Source organism: Acyrthosiphon pisum, chromosome X (assembly GCF_005508785.2).
Source record: "Acyrthosiphon pisum isolate AL4f chromosome X, pea_aphid_22Mar2018_4r6ur, whole genome shotgun sequence".
Lineage (NCBI taxonomy): Eukaryota > Metazoa > Arthropoda > Insecta > Hemiptera > Aphididae > Acyrthosiphon > Acyrthosiphon pisum.
In genome coordinates, this window is record NC_042493.1 from 121,840,996 (window position 1) to 121,858,958 (window position 17,963).

The 17,963-nt window shown below is 28.1% G+C and overlaps 2 protein-coding genes across 7 annotated transcripts in view; one reads left to right on the top strand and one right to left on the bottom strand.

The window, feature by feature from the left end:
• LOC100574012 (aminopeptidase N) overlaps window positions 1-17,963 on the top strand; it is a 154,184-nt gene that overhangs the window by 39,636 nt on the left and 96,585 nt on the right. The gene's annotated exons all lie outside the window — the stretch shown is intronic.
• Window positions 1-17,963, bottom strand: part of LOC100169117 (aminopeptidase N) — a 40,858-nt gene that overhangs the window by 465 nt on the left and 22,430 nt on the right. For 4 of the 6 annotated variants that reach the window (XM_029492720.1, XM_029492716.1, XM_029492714.1 and 1 more), the window contains exons 14-15: window positions 1,929-2,168; window positions 1,703-1,844 (exon numbers count right to left, since the gene is read on the bottom strand). In XM_029492720.1, coding sequence (XP_029348580.1) covers window positions 1,703-1,844; window positions 1,929-2,168 — 382 coding nt within the window. Of the gene's footprint in view, window positions 1-1,702; window positions 1,845-1,928; window positions 2,169-10,014; window positions 10,500-10,567; window positions 10,650-10,758; window positions 10,900-11,490; window positions 11,653-11,709; window positions 11,910-17,678; window positions 17,960-17,963 lie in introns of those variants that run through there. The other 2 variants (XM_016801393.2, XM_029492724.1) reach the window with 2 other exon arrangements.

Genomic DNA, 17,963 nt, shown 5'->3' on the forward strand with positions numbered 1-17,963 from the left:
ATTTTTATATGCATTTATTTTCAATGCTAGACCCAAAATATCAAGGGAAAGATTTACCCCAAGGATGTGATGTAGAAGGAATTGGATACATACAAATAGTTGCTCATAAATTACTACCATCAAATGAATATAACAAGGTAAATATGTACAATAATTATAAATATTTCTGTATTATGTTTTTTCATCAAATACCTAACTATTTCATACTTGTCAGTGTTTTATTATTAAGTAATAAATTAATATTACTTTATTAAATAAATTATACAACTAACTATCAATGAGATCCTATTAAAATATTATTGATTTGTAACCTAAATTATTTAAAATAGTTTTGATTATCTTCTTAATAATTAACTTTGTTTATACATTTCATACTTTTGTAGTGTTTTTTTTTTTTTATAGTTAATTTTCATTTTATTTTACAGATAATAATTGAACTTGCTGAGTATCGTTCACATGAAGGATTATGGGCCCAATGCTATTTTTATGGTACAATATTGATAATATAGAAGCACGTATCTGGTGGAATGGTCTTTGTTCAAACACAAGTCTTTCAATAGTAGCATCTGCTATTCTTTCCTTGCCAGCATCCTCAGCAGTTACAGAGTGTTCTTTTAGCTCTTATTCACTCATCCATACTAAAAGGAGAAATCGTCTAACAAATGCAACAGCGAAAAAGTTACTATTTATTTATGAACATATAAATAATCAAGACCTGGAAGTGTCAAAACCAGTGAAACGCGCACAAACAAACCAAGAATCTTTTACCATTAACAATGAAGATGAAGAGCCTTCCTGTAGTTATCAGGCTTGTAGTTCTAGCAGTGAAAATGAGGAAGAGGATTACAATACTGATGACATAGTTTGGTGAAACAGATTAAAGTGATGATGATTTTTTTAATTCCATTCAACATACACTCACTTAATATGTTCTGAATTTTAATTACATTTTTAATTTTATTGTTTATTACAAGTTTCATGATTTATATTACATATTGTTTTCTGTTCTGAATGAAATAAGTAATATTTTTTTTTTCCAAAGAACCATTTAAAATTTTAGGTATAGACTTAAAGTCAATAGTTATATAGGAAAAGCGGAATAGGTTAGATACGCTGGTAGATAAAAGGAAAAATAATAGTTATCATGCATTTAAACACTACATAAAAATGTTAAAGAAGGTAAAAGATTGGTAAGTAAGATTTATTTGAAAATAAAACAAAAATTACACTCAACAATTTTTTTTTCCAAAATTTACCAATTTACCGAAATTTACGGAAATTTACGTACATTTTACCGGTTAATTTACCGAATTTTTTTTACCGGTAAATTCCACATCTCAACACGTATGGTATTAAATATAAGTATTTTTATTTTTCGAATGCTTCACGAAATAATCTTAGACGTATTTTTTATTAAATACCTATAATTTATTATATTTATTCTTTAGACGTATAGGCATATTAAAAGATATATAATAATTTCAAATTAATAAAATAAAGTAGGTAAGTAGGTAAAAAAAATGAAAATTAATATCCTTAATATTTATTATTAATTGAATTCTTAAAAAATATCCTAAAACACGTCCAAACTGGTTTCTGGTATATAACTGTGGCAAAGTACCATATTTATTACCAAGTTTATAATATTGTTCGTTCTCAATAGCCACAACTGCAAATAAAATATTTCTTGGGTCTGCTCGTCCTCTGTCGACATCGGGTAAAGTGACTCTCACACTATCTCCGACGTTAGCTGGGGGAAACTTATGGATAGACCTAAATTTCATTTTTTCAGCTTGATTTATCAAACAAATTTCAGAATTTTTTCTATTATTATCGATTGATTTCTGTAAAAAAAATAGTTGTAATATTATATTTAGTTATTTAGAAAAATATAGGCAATTTCAAATTTTCAAATATCAATATCATACCTGTCTTATAGATATTAAGTCACACAACCCTTCGTCCTTTGATGCTTCATTCACCACTTGAATATTATTTTTTGCATTCACATCTTCTTCTACATTGATATTGTTTAAAAATATTTCTAGATCATCTTCAGTATTGATTTTATCAACGGATTCGCTAGGAAAATGTGTAGTCAAACCAACTCTCATATCTGTTCCAAACATTGCCTCGTACGGTGACCTAAAGGTATTTCGATAATATGCCTGCGATTACAATTTATCTAAATTTAAAAGTCATATTAATTTATTAGTATTTTCATATTTTTAATTTTTTTTATTATTATTATGTGTTATTGTTGAAACTGTGTTAATATATATAATATAATAAAGTGTGATATATAGGCCCGTGAATTTTATTTTTTATTTTTTGGCCCTTGACACCAAAAAAGTTGCTGACCACCATAGAGTGCTAAAAAACCTCAATAGCCTATTTAGTACATAACTTTTAACATTATCCAAAATTGACTGGCTAAGGTTAACATTATCCGGATAATGTTGATATTTCAAGTTTATAAACGAAAAATTATACATTAGCCAACACGGATGGCTAATGTCGACATTATCCGAATGTTAACATTACCCGTAGGTAACATATATATTATCTATAATATACATTTGTATAATACAAATTTATAACATCGTATTATACATGGTACTATACACGCTGTATAGAATTATTTTATAAAATGCCTGGTATAAAATCTGTTACAACTTTTTTTTTAAGTAATAATTATTTTGTTTTCTATAAAGTATATATTTTTTTTTATATTAAACAGTTATTACTTATTTAATATTTTACTTATTATTTAAAAAGGAAACTAAAAGACTAAAGTGTTAAAGTTGTTACTATTAACTATTACTATTTTTATATTAAACATTTATTTTATTTATAATTTAGAAAAAAAAAACCAAAAGGGTCATTTATGTTTGTTAAAATTGTTAATTATTACTTTACTCGTTGACTTTGTTATTACTTTTGAATTTAATTTATATTATTTTTCTTATTTGTATTAATAAGATTCAATTTTCAAATGGGAAATGGACAATGGTTGAGTAATCAAGTTTAAATTGAATATAATATGTAATTTCAAATTTGCATATCTTTTAATACATGATTTTATACCGTATAAAATGTGTATAATACGGTGTAATACAAAAAAATAAAAAATACCGTATTTTAACATCACTATATATATACATAGGGCTTTAAAATTTCATGAAATTTATTTTCTTAAAATATTTAATTTGAATGAAAAATAAAAATAAAATATTTAATATATCTAAAAGTTTATAGTCGTCAACTTCCAAGTGAATATTTTTAAAAGTTGTAAATATGTAACATATTTACATATAATTTATAAGTTGCTTAACACATCTATAATATAACAAATTTAAACATTGCTTTTTAACTATTAAGTTACAAACTCATAAACCAACTCAAAACCATAACATATTGTTGAGATCCATAGCTCTGTGAATGCATATTATATTCACAATGATTAGACATAAACTACTCTTAATAGCCGTGAGTCGTGACCTTTTACAATATACAAAATATTATCTAAGTACCTATTAAATAAAAGAGTCTAGGTACCTTCACTCAGCCACATACACACACATGTACCTACGACTTTTGTACACTCTATAATAATTACTGAAAATACACAATTATTTCATTCACTGTTGAAATTAAATTTTATTTCAAACCATTATTTTTTGGGCTGACTGACCATCTTCGCTTAGCATCGGTTTTCTTATACAATGGTATTATTATGTCTTTGAATTCAAATTTAACACTATCCATTACAGTGACCCACTTGTAACCAACTGTACAGCAGAGCGACAACCACTCGCCCACTTTTTTTTTACTTTAAAGTTTAATAATATTAAATTTTCCATTTTTTCTGTGAATACCTACCAACCCCCTCGTCCCACACGCAATATTCAACTTGGTCGTATCACTTGTATTTTAGTAACTTATAACATAAGCCTATAACGTTTTGCCAATTTCCCTCGTGAGTCGTGGCTCATGTCTACACTCCAAACTCCACAAGGCACAATTATAACAATTTTGCCGACATGTCAACTAATGTTGAGGACGTGAGGTTCGATAACATATGATAATAATATATTATAATTTTACATTTCTACGTCCGTTCCTTCTAAGACCTCATATCGACTCACATAGTACATTTTATACATTATACCCAAGCACAATTTAGTCATTTAAGGTCGAAAATTGATGCAAGACAAAGCTATTATATCACATTTTTTGATGGTCGGAAACGCTTTTATTATTACATTAATACAAACATACTATAAATATATTGCAATACTCTATTGAGGGCCGTGTGTTTGCCTCTCATTTTATTACAAATAATTTGAAACTAATTTATTATTTTCACAAATCAAATGATTTAATCTCAGTAAAAATATTATGTATTTACCTACATATAAATCCTAGCCGTACCTATATTACATTATAATACCTATATGATGGTATCGTGTTTTGACATAATATGCTACATATTATTATATTTTATATTATAACGTCAGCAATAGGTATGTTATGAGTAATTACCGTTCAGAGGTATAGCCACACATATTTTATCACTGACTAAATTGAAGGACGTTCATCTAAAATATAGTATTAAATTCTAAAATCAAATTAAAAAATTATTAAAAATAAATTAATACCTATCATATAATAATGATTCATAAAACAAATAATCATTTGTAAAGAATGTTAGGAGCTATGTATCTAATTGTATATGAGGTATTTAGTAATTAGCTGTAACGAAATAACCAGCACACAATATTTCGTATTTTTTGTTACCTATTTTAAGCGAAAGACTCTTTGACGTTACATTTAATTATTATATTATAGTGTTTTATTTTTCATATTATGCTTGAAATTCCGCCCTTTACTTTTCGATAACTGTTATTGGTTATCCTATCAGCTATGAACGCCTCTGGATTCGATATTGAACAGTATTATGTATGGAACATAGGCAATTTTCGAAATGAGTGAGTGCTGAATTTAAGTGTTATAGTAAGTGTGTGTGTCTCTGTAGTGTAAAATATTAGCGAGGCGCTCAGTGCTCACACAAGTCAACAACTCGTCGTCATACGTTTAACTAATATTTGTTTTGATTTTTTAAATCATCTAAAAATATCAATATTTTGCGCATTGTATTGACAATCCGGTCATTTAATAATATTATGATTTTAAAGATTACAGAGGTTTCAGAGTAAAGTATAACTTTAAAATCACAATACATCCACTTCCATTATTACAAATATTAGATATTACTATACATCTATATATTAGTCAATATTTTTGTTCATCTCATAAAAAGGTTTGATTGCTAAAAAAGGTACCTACAAACATTTCTTCGGACAATTTTGATTAATTTTAATCCTCGCCACATAAATTCAGAATTTAGTACAGACATTAACAATACACGAAACCTTATTTACATAATTTTTCAGAAATACTTTTTTTTTTTGTAAATATTCCTATGCACCAAATATTATCAAATATTACATTTTGACTTTGAAAATGTTGATGATTTAAATGGGTATTTGATAACACATTACAAACAATTCACTTTCATTATACATTTCGATAATAAACAATAATACAAATATTTGAAATCTATTATATTAAACGTGTTTTTATATATTGTTGAGATAATAACTTAATTTACAATAATATATATAATATATATTGTACATATTGAACAGTAACACTGGCTGGCCTAATCACGTAAGATTTTACTATTTTAGATTATTATTATTGTACCTGATAGATTATTTTTATATTACTTGAAAGTTTAAACTGCATATTATGACAATTTACTAATATTGAATTTGCATTGATTTTAAATTTTTTCTGTGAATGCCTTACCAGCCCCAAATGCAATATTCAAGTTTTTCGTATTACTTGTATTTTATCAACTCGTGCTAAAACCCGTAACGCTTTGTCCTCGTGGCTCATGTTCAAAACTAGGCACTAATTACTAATTAGTAAGAAAGTAACTCTTAAAATAAAAAAACTAACTTCTAACTTAAGTTACAATGTTTACTAACTACTTTCTAACTAAGTTAGAAATTTGGTAAACTTCAGAAACTAACTTTTATTCTAACAAAGTTACATTTTATAATAACTTAACTTTAACTAGTTGGAAAAACTTGCCCAGCTCATGTCTACACTCCAAACTAAAGCCTTAATCCACAATATCTTAAAGTCAATTTTGCCGACACTTCAACTTATGATGAGGTACGATCGCATAAGATTAAAATTATTAGCTAACCCAGATATTGTTTGAATTTAGTTCATAATATTTTTTAAAATATTATTTGGTACTGTCGTTTGAAAATTACTGCAGTGACTTATAATTTAATAATGAGACAAATCGTTATATTTATGAGCGAATACTGGACGGTGACAATCGCGTGAAAATATTAGTTATGTACATTTTTATAAAATATGTTATTGATAATTTGTATTTAAATTTTATAAAGTGAAAATTTAGGTGAGAAATATTTAACAGGAAAATATGATGACCATAAATAATAATAATAATAATAATAAGGTGGGTAAATGGATGTCGAGGTTTGCTGTGCAGTAGGTTCCAAGTGGGTCACTGTATAATGGATGGTATTAAATTTGAATTCAATGATTATAATATTGTATACGAAAAACGATTCTGAGTGGTGACAATATGTCAGTGTGGATATTTTATATTATATATTTTTTTTTTGTTGTTGCTTATTATTAACATGGTAGTCGTTATCCGGTAAATTGAATTAATATTATAAAGTTCTTTGCCATAAAAGTTGAAGATTTTATAAATTTTTAACAACAAAATCATTTTTCAATTTCAAATTTGATAAATATTGTCAAAAATCGAACTTTAAATACTTATAAAAAAAAATTGTACCTATGTATATTTAAAAATATTCAACTGCTATTTAAGCAATATACCAAGAGTCTCGTATGAAATGTTGACGCTTTTTGGCCCAAAAAATCAAATTTTATTGATATTTATAAAAAAAAAACTAATAAAAATGAAATATAAAATTTTCAGTAAACAGATCAAATCAAAATATTTTAAAATTTTATCAATTATAGGAATTGATAAAATAAACATATGAAATAAATCTCAAGTGTCTACGGTTCTTCGTTTTTGATTTACTACAAAATAGGAAAAACGCTACATTTGAAATCGAGTGAATATATCCAATACTGTAAAAATATGAACTTCAAACGCTCTTAAAAATGTAATACGAGTTTCTTGTAGACATTTTTTTTTTTTTTTTGACAAATTTTTGAGGAATTTTGTATCAGAATTTCAAATCTAAGATTTAAAAATAAAAAAATCTATGAATAATTTGATCATTTTCGTAATTTTTACGTATTTTGTCAATATTTGTCTTATGAAAAAAAAATTGTGACTGGATTTTTAATATTTATCAAATAACATTGTAACAATATATTAGGAGTATTGTATTAAACCAAAAAATAACATTTTATTTACATTCATAGAAATAAAAACTCAAAAAAATTGAAACTGCAAAAGTTCTACATTTTTGAAAATTGTATCGTGTATAGAAAATGCTAATATAATACAACCATCGAACATTTCATATTCCTACAGTAATTTGTTTTAGAGTTACACAAAAACCAAAATCGATATTTTCGAAAACCTATTTTGCGTAAAAATTCACGGGTTTCCTTAATTAGTCGTCGACTTCCAAGTAAACATTTTGTTGGTTTATTGTATGAAACAAAAAAAAAATGCAACATACCTATTTACATATAATAATATACAAGTTGTTTAAAAAATCTATAATACGAGTATAACAAATTTAAACATTGCCTTTTAACTCTTAAGTTACAAACTCATAAACCAACTCAACATCATACATATTGTTGAGATCCATAGCTCTGTGAATGCATAGTATATTCACAATGATTAGACTTAAACTAATATTAATAGCCGTGAGTCGTGACATTTTACAATATTATACAAAATATGATTTAAGTATCTACCTATTAAATTAAAGAGTCGGGAGCACCTTAACATCACTTAGCCACATACACACACATATGACTTTTGTACACTTTATAATTACTGAAAATACACTATTATTTCATTCACTGTTGAAATTGACTTCAATTTTATTTCAAATCATTATCTTTTGGATCGTTGACAGTCAGCATAAAACAATAATGTTTTAAAACTCAAATAAAAAATGTTTTTACTCTCAAAATAATGTCAGGAATATTTTTCAGCAATACATTAATTATTATAGATAATATATAAATATGAAATAATAAATGTACAAAATTAATCTGTTTTTCTTTCTTTCCAAGTGTGTAATCAATATATCATTTCTAATCATCTATAACCGAATACGTTTAAAAGAAGAAAAAATATTTTTCATAATTTCATTAAAATATTTTAAATTCAGAACCCTATAATATATATTATACATATAATAATTAATTATAAAATTGTATTTTAACAGTGCCAGAACTGGTTACTTAGGTAGTTACGATATTTTTTAATAAGCGTTTTAAATTTAAATTTTGACGAAGCTAGTCATTTTTTTTATGGTTCTGCGTGTAGTATTCAATTTTGGTCGTATATGTGTGTCTGCAGTATTGACACTATAATATTCAAATTATTTTATGCTCACATAATCATCTTACCTAACAAAAATCAAATATTTATCGCGGTTTTTGCTCATCCGATACACAAATACGTAAAAGGCAACAACTAGTTTGGCACACTTTTTCAAAATTCCCTTTTAAAACCACGCAAAATATTTTATAAGTAGGTATATAAGCAATCGTGCGCGCTATAATATAGGCACTACGCGTTTATACGATATATGGTATCTCTATTATCTTTTGCCGATAATTGTTATATTTTATTACTAAACTATACCTAATGTATAGGTACCCACCATTCTAGACAGAACAATTATTATAATATGCATAATAGTGAAAAATTATTATTACGCCAGTTTATTATTTTGTTTTTTAGAAAGGTAATATAACCGTCGTCGATGACGTACACAATAAAACTATGTACAACAATGTTCTGCAGTTAATTCAGCCCAATGACCATTGGTTTTGTCGAATACAAAGTAAAAGTTCATTATCACGCGCGAGTGTATAAAAATATAAATTTCTTGTTAGATAAATTTAAAATTACACAGGTATCTGAGTACATATTTTTCCGGTCTGTCGTATTTGCAATACTATAGAAGAATGGTCTTCGATAAAAACAAATCAGTACCTACACATATTTCTGGATTTAATATAATTTAACAGGTATACAGAAACATGTTATTGCTTATTATCACTGCAGTGTGAATTAAGTAAAAAGAATTTAAAAAAAAAAAAAAATGTTTAATTAAAAGTGGTACAATCACAATACTATATATGACTTGGGCGCGGTAATTAATAACATAATAACTTTGTTTTAACAGAGCTTATCAGTGAGTAAGTACAATACTGTTGTAGGTACAATAATTCTCTAAATTAGCTTTTGACGATATACCTAGATTAACTACCTACTAATATCGTACAAATTTAACAGTCAAATAACTCGATTAAACTTTTCCATTTACTCGACGTCTATATTATTAATTATTATGTGTTTATTAAATTATTATTATTAAGTTTAGGTATTAAATTTAAATTTAATACCTACATTTTGTTTTACAATCACAATAATGTGGATTTTGTGTGTATCAATACTTTTTATACCAACGGTGAGGTAGGTACGTGTAATTATAAGGAAAAAAGTATTTAAAAATATAATTTTTTAAGAAAAACGTTGTTCTATAAGCGACTTGAAACTATGTAAAAAAATATTTTCAAAAAAATGTACACTTTTTGAAATAATGAGTGTTCAATGATAAAAGAATCACCCGGTATATACAAAAAAAAATACCATAAAATAGGACCTGAATTGGTTGTAAGAGAAATATTAATTTTCTCAACTATTATTTGTCTTGTAAAAAGAAACAATTTATTTATGTTATTATTTATTATAATAAAAGAAAGTAATCATACTTCATAGTTATATGTACATAGAGTTATGTTAACTTGTGAAAAAAAAATGAATATATTTAATGATGTTTAAATATGACAAGTTTAATTAAGATATCCAATAAACTATTCTGATCTGAAATTTGCATCTTGTGACACAACTCAAGGTAAAATATTAACCACGCCAGATTATTAAAAAAGTATGTAGTTAAAAATGGGAATAACTTAATATTTCTAGTATGTTACTTGATAGGTATTATGTCAAAGTGGCCGAAAACTGTACAGTTATTAACACAAATCAAACTGTGTTCAGGCGCCCACTCATAACATCATTAATATGGTACTATTTTATTATAAAACTTCGATGTCCAATCAATGTTTCTCTGAATAGTCTCAGTTATCTGGTTGATAACCACATCAGGTTCTTTAAAGTAACATGATGATTTAATAATAAATGATTTGAACTGTATGGAAAAAAAACATTTGAATGAAACTTTTGGTTTTTAACAAAATAAATTGTTCTGTTAATTACCTCTTCCAATTCTTCTTTAGTTTTCATTTGAGACGCAATATAATCTACATATTTACCTAAACTATCGCCTTGACGTTGATAGCTAAAAATATAAAATTCAATTACCTAATAAGTTATTTGACATTTTAATTTGTTTATACTACATAATATGAATATTGACATTAACAAAATAAAATTTCACGATAACTCACTATTCATATATATCTGCAATTTTGCAATACAAAAATTCTTTTGCTACTAAAAATCCAGCTTCATTTGTCGTTACTGAATATAATAATATGGAGACGAATTTTCTGGGAATAATAGTTTCATCAAGTGACCAATTCAAAAATCTAATCAAAAACAATGTAAAACATTATTGTGCTGTCTGTATTAAGGGGGCTGCAGCAGATGAAAAAAAAGTGACTTTTAGACCAATAAGCTAGACAAAACTGGAAGAATTTGATTTGACAGATTTTAATTTTGAAATTAGTATTATTATTGATCAACAAGTTTACTAGGGAATGGTCGAGGGGATTTTTAATATTTTTTTTTTTCAGTTGTGATATTCAAGAATAAAAATATCGAAAAAATTTAATATTTTTGTATTTATATTACTCATTATGACACTAACAATAATTGGAATATTCAAAATCGCCTCGACCATTCCCTAGTAAACTTGTTGATCAATCGTAATCCGTTTTAAAAATGAAAATCTGTCAAACCAAAATTTTCCAGTTTTGACTAGCTTATTGGTCTAAAAGTCACTTTTTTTTCATTGACTGGAGCCCCCTCCGGCCCCCTTAAGGTTTAATTTATGATACGGAATTTAAATATATTGAAAAACATTATAACAAACAAAATTAATGTTTAGATTGGTCAAATCTACATTAGTTTTGATGTTTGACAAAACCTGCTGCAGCCCCCTTAAACGATATTAATACCTCAGTAGTAACGATTCTATTGAAGTACATCCTAATGCATAGATGATATCATTTTTTTCAGACTTGGAACGCTGATAACGTTCCCATAAAAAATTCCATTCTTCTTCACCTCCATATTGTATAGCTCGAACGCGAATAGTGTCTTTCAGTTCTTTAGGCAATCTAATATATTTGGATTACAGTTAGTATTTTATGCAATTAAACTTCGATAAAACTCACATATTATTATTGTCTGGGTCACTACTTTTCATCCACTTTCTAAACAAGTCCAGAACTCGTTGGATACAGTCCTTTGTTTGGTAATCGCAAGCTCTGTAAATCACGAGATTTTGAAGTTGTATGTTTTCATAACCATTAACTTTCTCGTCCATGTTTCTGTATTTGCTATACATGCACGACAACATATCCCGCATATTTTTCTGAAACCATATTTCATTAAACAACGTCCATACGACAAGTAAGTACAACAGGTAAATATTCAAAATATAATAAAATTAGTATGGAGTTCGGAACTTTTAGCAGTTGATTGTCTGTATTGCAAGAGTATAGCATTTCGTTATTAGAGTTTTGTATGCCATACGAAATAAATTCGTTATTAATTATACGGTGCACTAAATTATGATATTTTATTTTGCATAGGTATTTTTGATTATTTCATCTTTGAGTGTTGCGTATCTTCTTGATCTATAAAATTAAATCTTAACTGTGAGTCTTCTGAAAGAACATTTGCACTGAACAATGATAAAAAAAGGTGTGTCAATGCTTGATGATGTGATTATTTCAAATTTCTGCTAACTTACATCTCAAAATTTAAATCAATACTATTTTCCAGTAGTTGAAAAAATACTTAGAAATTCACCTACAACTCAACATCGATACTAATTTTCCTCCAATCTCCCTCGATTTCTTGGCCAATGCTTAGTAAACACACTGTGTTCATTTCTCCGGTTACCAACCATCCAAATTTGGTGTTCTGCAACCTTATGTTGCCTATTCCTAGACTTATTCTTTCACTTTCTAATAAGTTGTAAAATGCACCACCTCCTATGAGCCTATCTATTACTCCAGCCTCAGTAAAGGAGGGGTCAGCCAAATCGTTAACTAAATCATTTGGAATTTTAAACGTATGACTTGGTGTAGAGCAGGAAGACAATTCACACACCGCACTTGGTAGTACATAACAGGATAGATCAATACTATAATCTTTGACCCTTGAAATTATTTGAATATCAACCGCTGCTGATACTTGGACACGACTAGATCCGATTCCGTTTACCGGAATCACAGCACTTCTTCTGGGTAATTGAAATAGCCTGAACAGTCGCCTCGAAATGAGATTTACTTGCGAACCGCTATCTAGTATCGCCTGACATCTTTGCTTTGTCCCATGTCTGTCAGTGATATAAACTATGACAGTTGACAGGAATACGTGACTATTTGCTTGTGAGGCACAGCAGGAAGTTGATGGTACTGGTGAATTACTAATTGGCTTCTGTGTGTCCTTTTGCTCTGAAGTACAGTCTTCGGTTGTACCATCTCGATCTGATCGTTTGCCCACGTGAAGTAGCGTGTTGTGTCTTCCGTTACAATGTTGGCAGCTGTATCTTGATCTGAAAGTATGAGCTCCATGATAAGGTGAAAAACAATTGAAGCAAAGCCGAGCATCACGTATTTTACTGTGACGATCCGTGACTGTCATCTTTTTGAAATCTTCACACTGATAGACTCTATGAGACTTATTACAACGGATGCAAGGAGCTTCTGGTTTTTCTGTGACGACCAAACTTCTTTTCTGATGGGTTGGGTTAGATGTCTTCGCAGTTGAATTATTATGAGTGTCAATCCTTTTTGAGCTTGAATCTCTTGGCTGACCCTCACAACTACTTCTCAAATTCGATGTGTATGGCTCCGAAGTTTCTATGGCAGAACAACGACTTGCTATAAATTTTTCCAAATATACTGAGGTTTGATTCTTCTACTCGAGGGCAGTCGAGAATGTATCGGATATGTGATTGAACCACGAGACTATGATTATCGTACCGTTGCACAAGCTGGCTAATGGATGCCTCATAATTTCCATCGCTAATTGGAATAGCACGGACGAGATCCAGAGCCGGACCTTCCAAACTTGATCGAAAATGGAAAAATTTCTGTGCTGCGGTATAGTTGTCGTCATTATGAACCATCGCTCGGAATAGATCAAAGTACGAAGCCCATTCTTGTATGTTACCGTTAAACTTTGGAAGTGGTATAGGTGGTAACTGAGCTCGATGGAAAGTCGTAGCGGCGAATGACGCATTGACACCTGTTGAATTATGAGGTCTTTCCACGCTAGTAAGCTCTTGAATTTGCGATCTAATTGCGAAGTAATCTTTTTCGAATAAGTCTCTTTCCAACTCAGAATCCTCTTCTTTGCCAGCAAGCAACTCTATCTGCGACTGTATGTCATCGAATTTTCGGTTAATATGTGGCAGCTCTTCTTGTCAGAATTCTAGCAGCGACACGGCTTGCTGCGTTGGATCAAATTTTGTTACAAACGTACGAACACGTGTGAGTGAACCCTTTATTACACCCCTTTTCTTCTTTAAGGCTGTTAGGGTCTTCTGCTCGTCATCATTTAGCACCGACATGTTGATTGAAAAAATAATCAATTTGTGAAAATATATTTTAATAATAAATATTGACTGATTACGCCTAATAAGAAATATACTGATAAACCTTTAAATATTAAGATATATTATATAACTTATAAATGCCTAAATATTTGTTGCCACTAGCAGTAGTATCTCATTAAAATAACACACATACAGATTGGATAATATAATATTTATATCACGTCGAGGTCACCAAAATGTACGGGGCGGGTACGTACAATAATTGTGCGTGTCACCCGGTCACCTAAATACTTCGTGCGCACTCTCTGTACACACCGACCAACCTGTATTATTGTGTGTATTTATGTATAGCACTCAACAGGAAGTGGACAGGGTCGCCGAGCAAATCCTGTGAGTGCTAGAGTGTGGGTGAGTGTGTAAAATATGTGTATATGTAATATTATTGATTTAAAGTTCCTATATAAATTATTAAATGGTTTCATCTATTCTAGTGAAATATTAAATTATTTAAATTTCTATGTGCCAAAATGTCAAACTAGATCCACTAACACTTTCTATTTGAAATTACAAAAAACAAATTATTTAAATGATGCTCCTATTAATAGGATTATGAGGTTAGCTAATGATACGCAGGTCGATTTATTTAGTTTTAACTCTATTGAGTCTTTTTATTATTTTATTATTAATTATTACCTATGAATTATGCATTATTATTATATATCTTATAGATGTTAATTCTTCTATTATATTTAATTATTTTATATATATATATCTAAAATTTTACTCGGTTTTAATATTATATTATCTGTATTTTCTCTTTTCTTTTATATGTAATTAATTTGTTCAATAATGATTATTATTATGTTATTATGTCAATTTATAACTGTTATAGGGCTATGCCCGTTTAATTATACAAATAAATAAATAAATAAATAAATAAATATGTGTGATGTGTGTGCTTAAAACTAACAACAGAAGGGCTAATTGGTGTGTGTGATCGATGTGATGTACTAGTGTGTACCTATAATATGCGAGTGGCGGTGACGACGGCGCGAACACAGAGTATACCCAGAGTATGCAAATTTATGCGTACATACAACCATCAGAAGACTAATAATAGTATCCAGTTCATCTCAAATATAAAAAAACATAAATCAAATGTTTGATTTTATAAAAAAAAAAAAATGTAAATGGTAAATTATAGCATATAAAAATAAATTTTTGGTTGTAATTAGCCAAGTACTTACCTAACTAATATTAATGTTTTAGATTTAGTTATTTGTAAATTAGGAATTTTATGTATTGAGTATTAAGGATTTTTATAGATCTCTAATAATATAGGTATTTTAAGAATAACTACCTATTCAATAATCTTAACAGAAAAAAAAGGGTATCCAATAATTTTTTTTATGGCTTGAATATGTGTAGATACAAAATCCTGGGTAGTGGGTAATCACATTGTATTTTTCTGACTATCTCATAGCGTATGTTCACTTAGTCACAAGGTTTTAATAAAAAATAATCCATTTAATAATCTAGTTAATGATTTGAAATTGTTGGAATATTAATGTCACACTTGACATGTACGTTTTAAGACGTAAAAAAAAAATTAAAAACTCTATTGTCCAATATTCATTATTAAATTAAAACATTTTCATAATATTATAAAACTAATAATATAATAGCTATTATTGGGTTTTTTTTTTTATAGTTGAAAAAATTAGTTTTTGAGTATTAGTCAATCTAATTTTTTTTTTTAATTAATCAGGTTTTGATATGATATAATGTTCAGATGTAGAAATGCTACCAAACAGACACAATATAAGATTAAAGATAATTAGTAATTACCATATAAAATTGGAGAAAAATTAAATTATGAGTTAATGCTCATTGTGATCTTTCACTTTGATTTTAGGTTGAAGACCCTTTATATATTTTAGTGTAAGAAAGGCATATCAAACACACAGCCCATGGCTAATTATTTTATGACCCATTGATTGTATTATAAAATAAAAATCTGTATTGTGTAATAATTATTATAAGTGATGCATACAATTATTATTGCAGATCTTGTATTAGAAAATGAGTACAAAGTATAATTGAAATCCCTTTTAAGATTTACATATTGCCAGACTTAGGTAAATAACATACAAAAAAAAAAGATTCTTCTGAAAATAGACATGACACTTACATATTATATATTTCAAAATTTTTTACATGACATATCGCGACCCTCATGCTAATACCTCTTATCTCACGTTTTTGAAATTATTCAGGAGAAACAATAAACTAAATAAATTTCCTATGACCTATACAGATTCCTATAGAACTGTTATCACTACAAATGATTTTTCTGTGGGAAAAAACACAATAAAATGTTCAGTCATGAATACAAATTACGCGCAATGATAACAGTTATGCAGTGGTACCAAAATGTCATTTTCGAATAAACTAGATATAAGAGGTATTAACATGAGGTCGCGATATGTGACATTATTTTTCTTACCATCATGGTTAAATTGTTTGACACATTTAGAAGTATATTGTATTATACACAAATACTCTGCTAGTTGCAAACGGTTACTTAATATTATAATAATACTTTTATTTGTTTTTAACATTTAGTTAACAAATTGTTAACTTATATTATTAGGTGTTGAATTTTTTTTATTCGTCAACCAGCAGCAATGGCGTAGCTAAGACTATTAGTACACACATCATAAATTATTATAATCAGGGATGTATTGGTAAATAATGTCTTGATTATACGCTATATTTTTTAATTGAATCCAAATAAATGTTCTTACTACGCTCGATACTTAGTCAACATCTATACCAAAAATTTTTCTCGCTCCACACGATAAATTTTATATAAAAATAAAACATACTTATCACTTTTCTTACTTAATTTTCAGTATCACCCAACAATTAAAACAAATATAAAACTCATAAATTATATGTTAAAATTTTTATTGCTTAAATATTACGTTACAAAATATTCCAAGTAGGTACTTATTTAGAATTATATATTTCAATATTATATTCTTTAATATTGTTTTAAAGTAAGCGTATGAAGTTTTGTGGTATGAAATGTAAAAAATAATATATTATAATATTCTGTTACTAATTAGTAATTACTATAATGAATAAAATCAAAACATAATTATTTTAAATTGGAATTTAGTTAATAATGTCATGGTTTTTAGACGGACATTTCTCCAGCCCCCCACCCTGAAATGGGCATAACTTTTTTATGTTTTCTTTACAAACGAAAATTTTGTTTTTACACACCTTAACAAATGACTTACAAACGATTGAGCTGAAAAAAGTTTGGGTTTTCCAAATTACATTGGTTTCAGACATTTCAACAGCCCCCCCCCACCCTGAATTGAGATATCTCCTTTATTTCAGGTAAATCCTCACGGGACACCCTGTATGTCTTCAACGATTTTTTTTGTACGTTTACTATAAGTTATAACTGTGTTATTCGTGGATAAAAATATAATAGCTCATCGTTAGAAGTCCTAGACATTTGTAATTAATAATAAAATAAGAAATGCCTTTTAAACTAACTTGGAACACTGCATGATTCGGAGTCCTTTTCAGTAAATCATCAATCATTACCAAACCACTAAGTGCAGCAAACCACGGTGTATACTCTTTTTCGTGTTTTAGATATTTCAAAAGTTGGAACGTGATTTCGTAGTCCATGTCACCGACTTGTGAAAAGCTAAGCGAATCCAAGATCAGCTGTACTCGGTTTAACGTGGGTATAGTTTCGTATTTAGTTGGATCGTTCAGCGTACAAATGATACCCATCCAGTTTTGTGTATCGTAAAACACTCTGAATAAAACTAC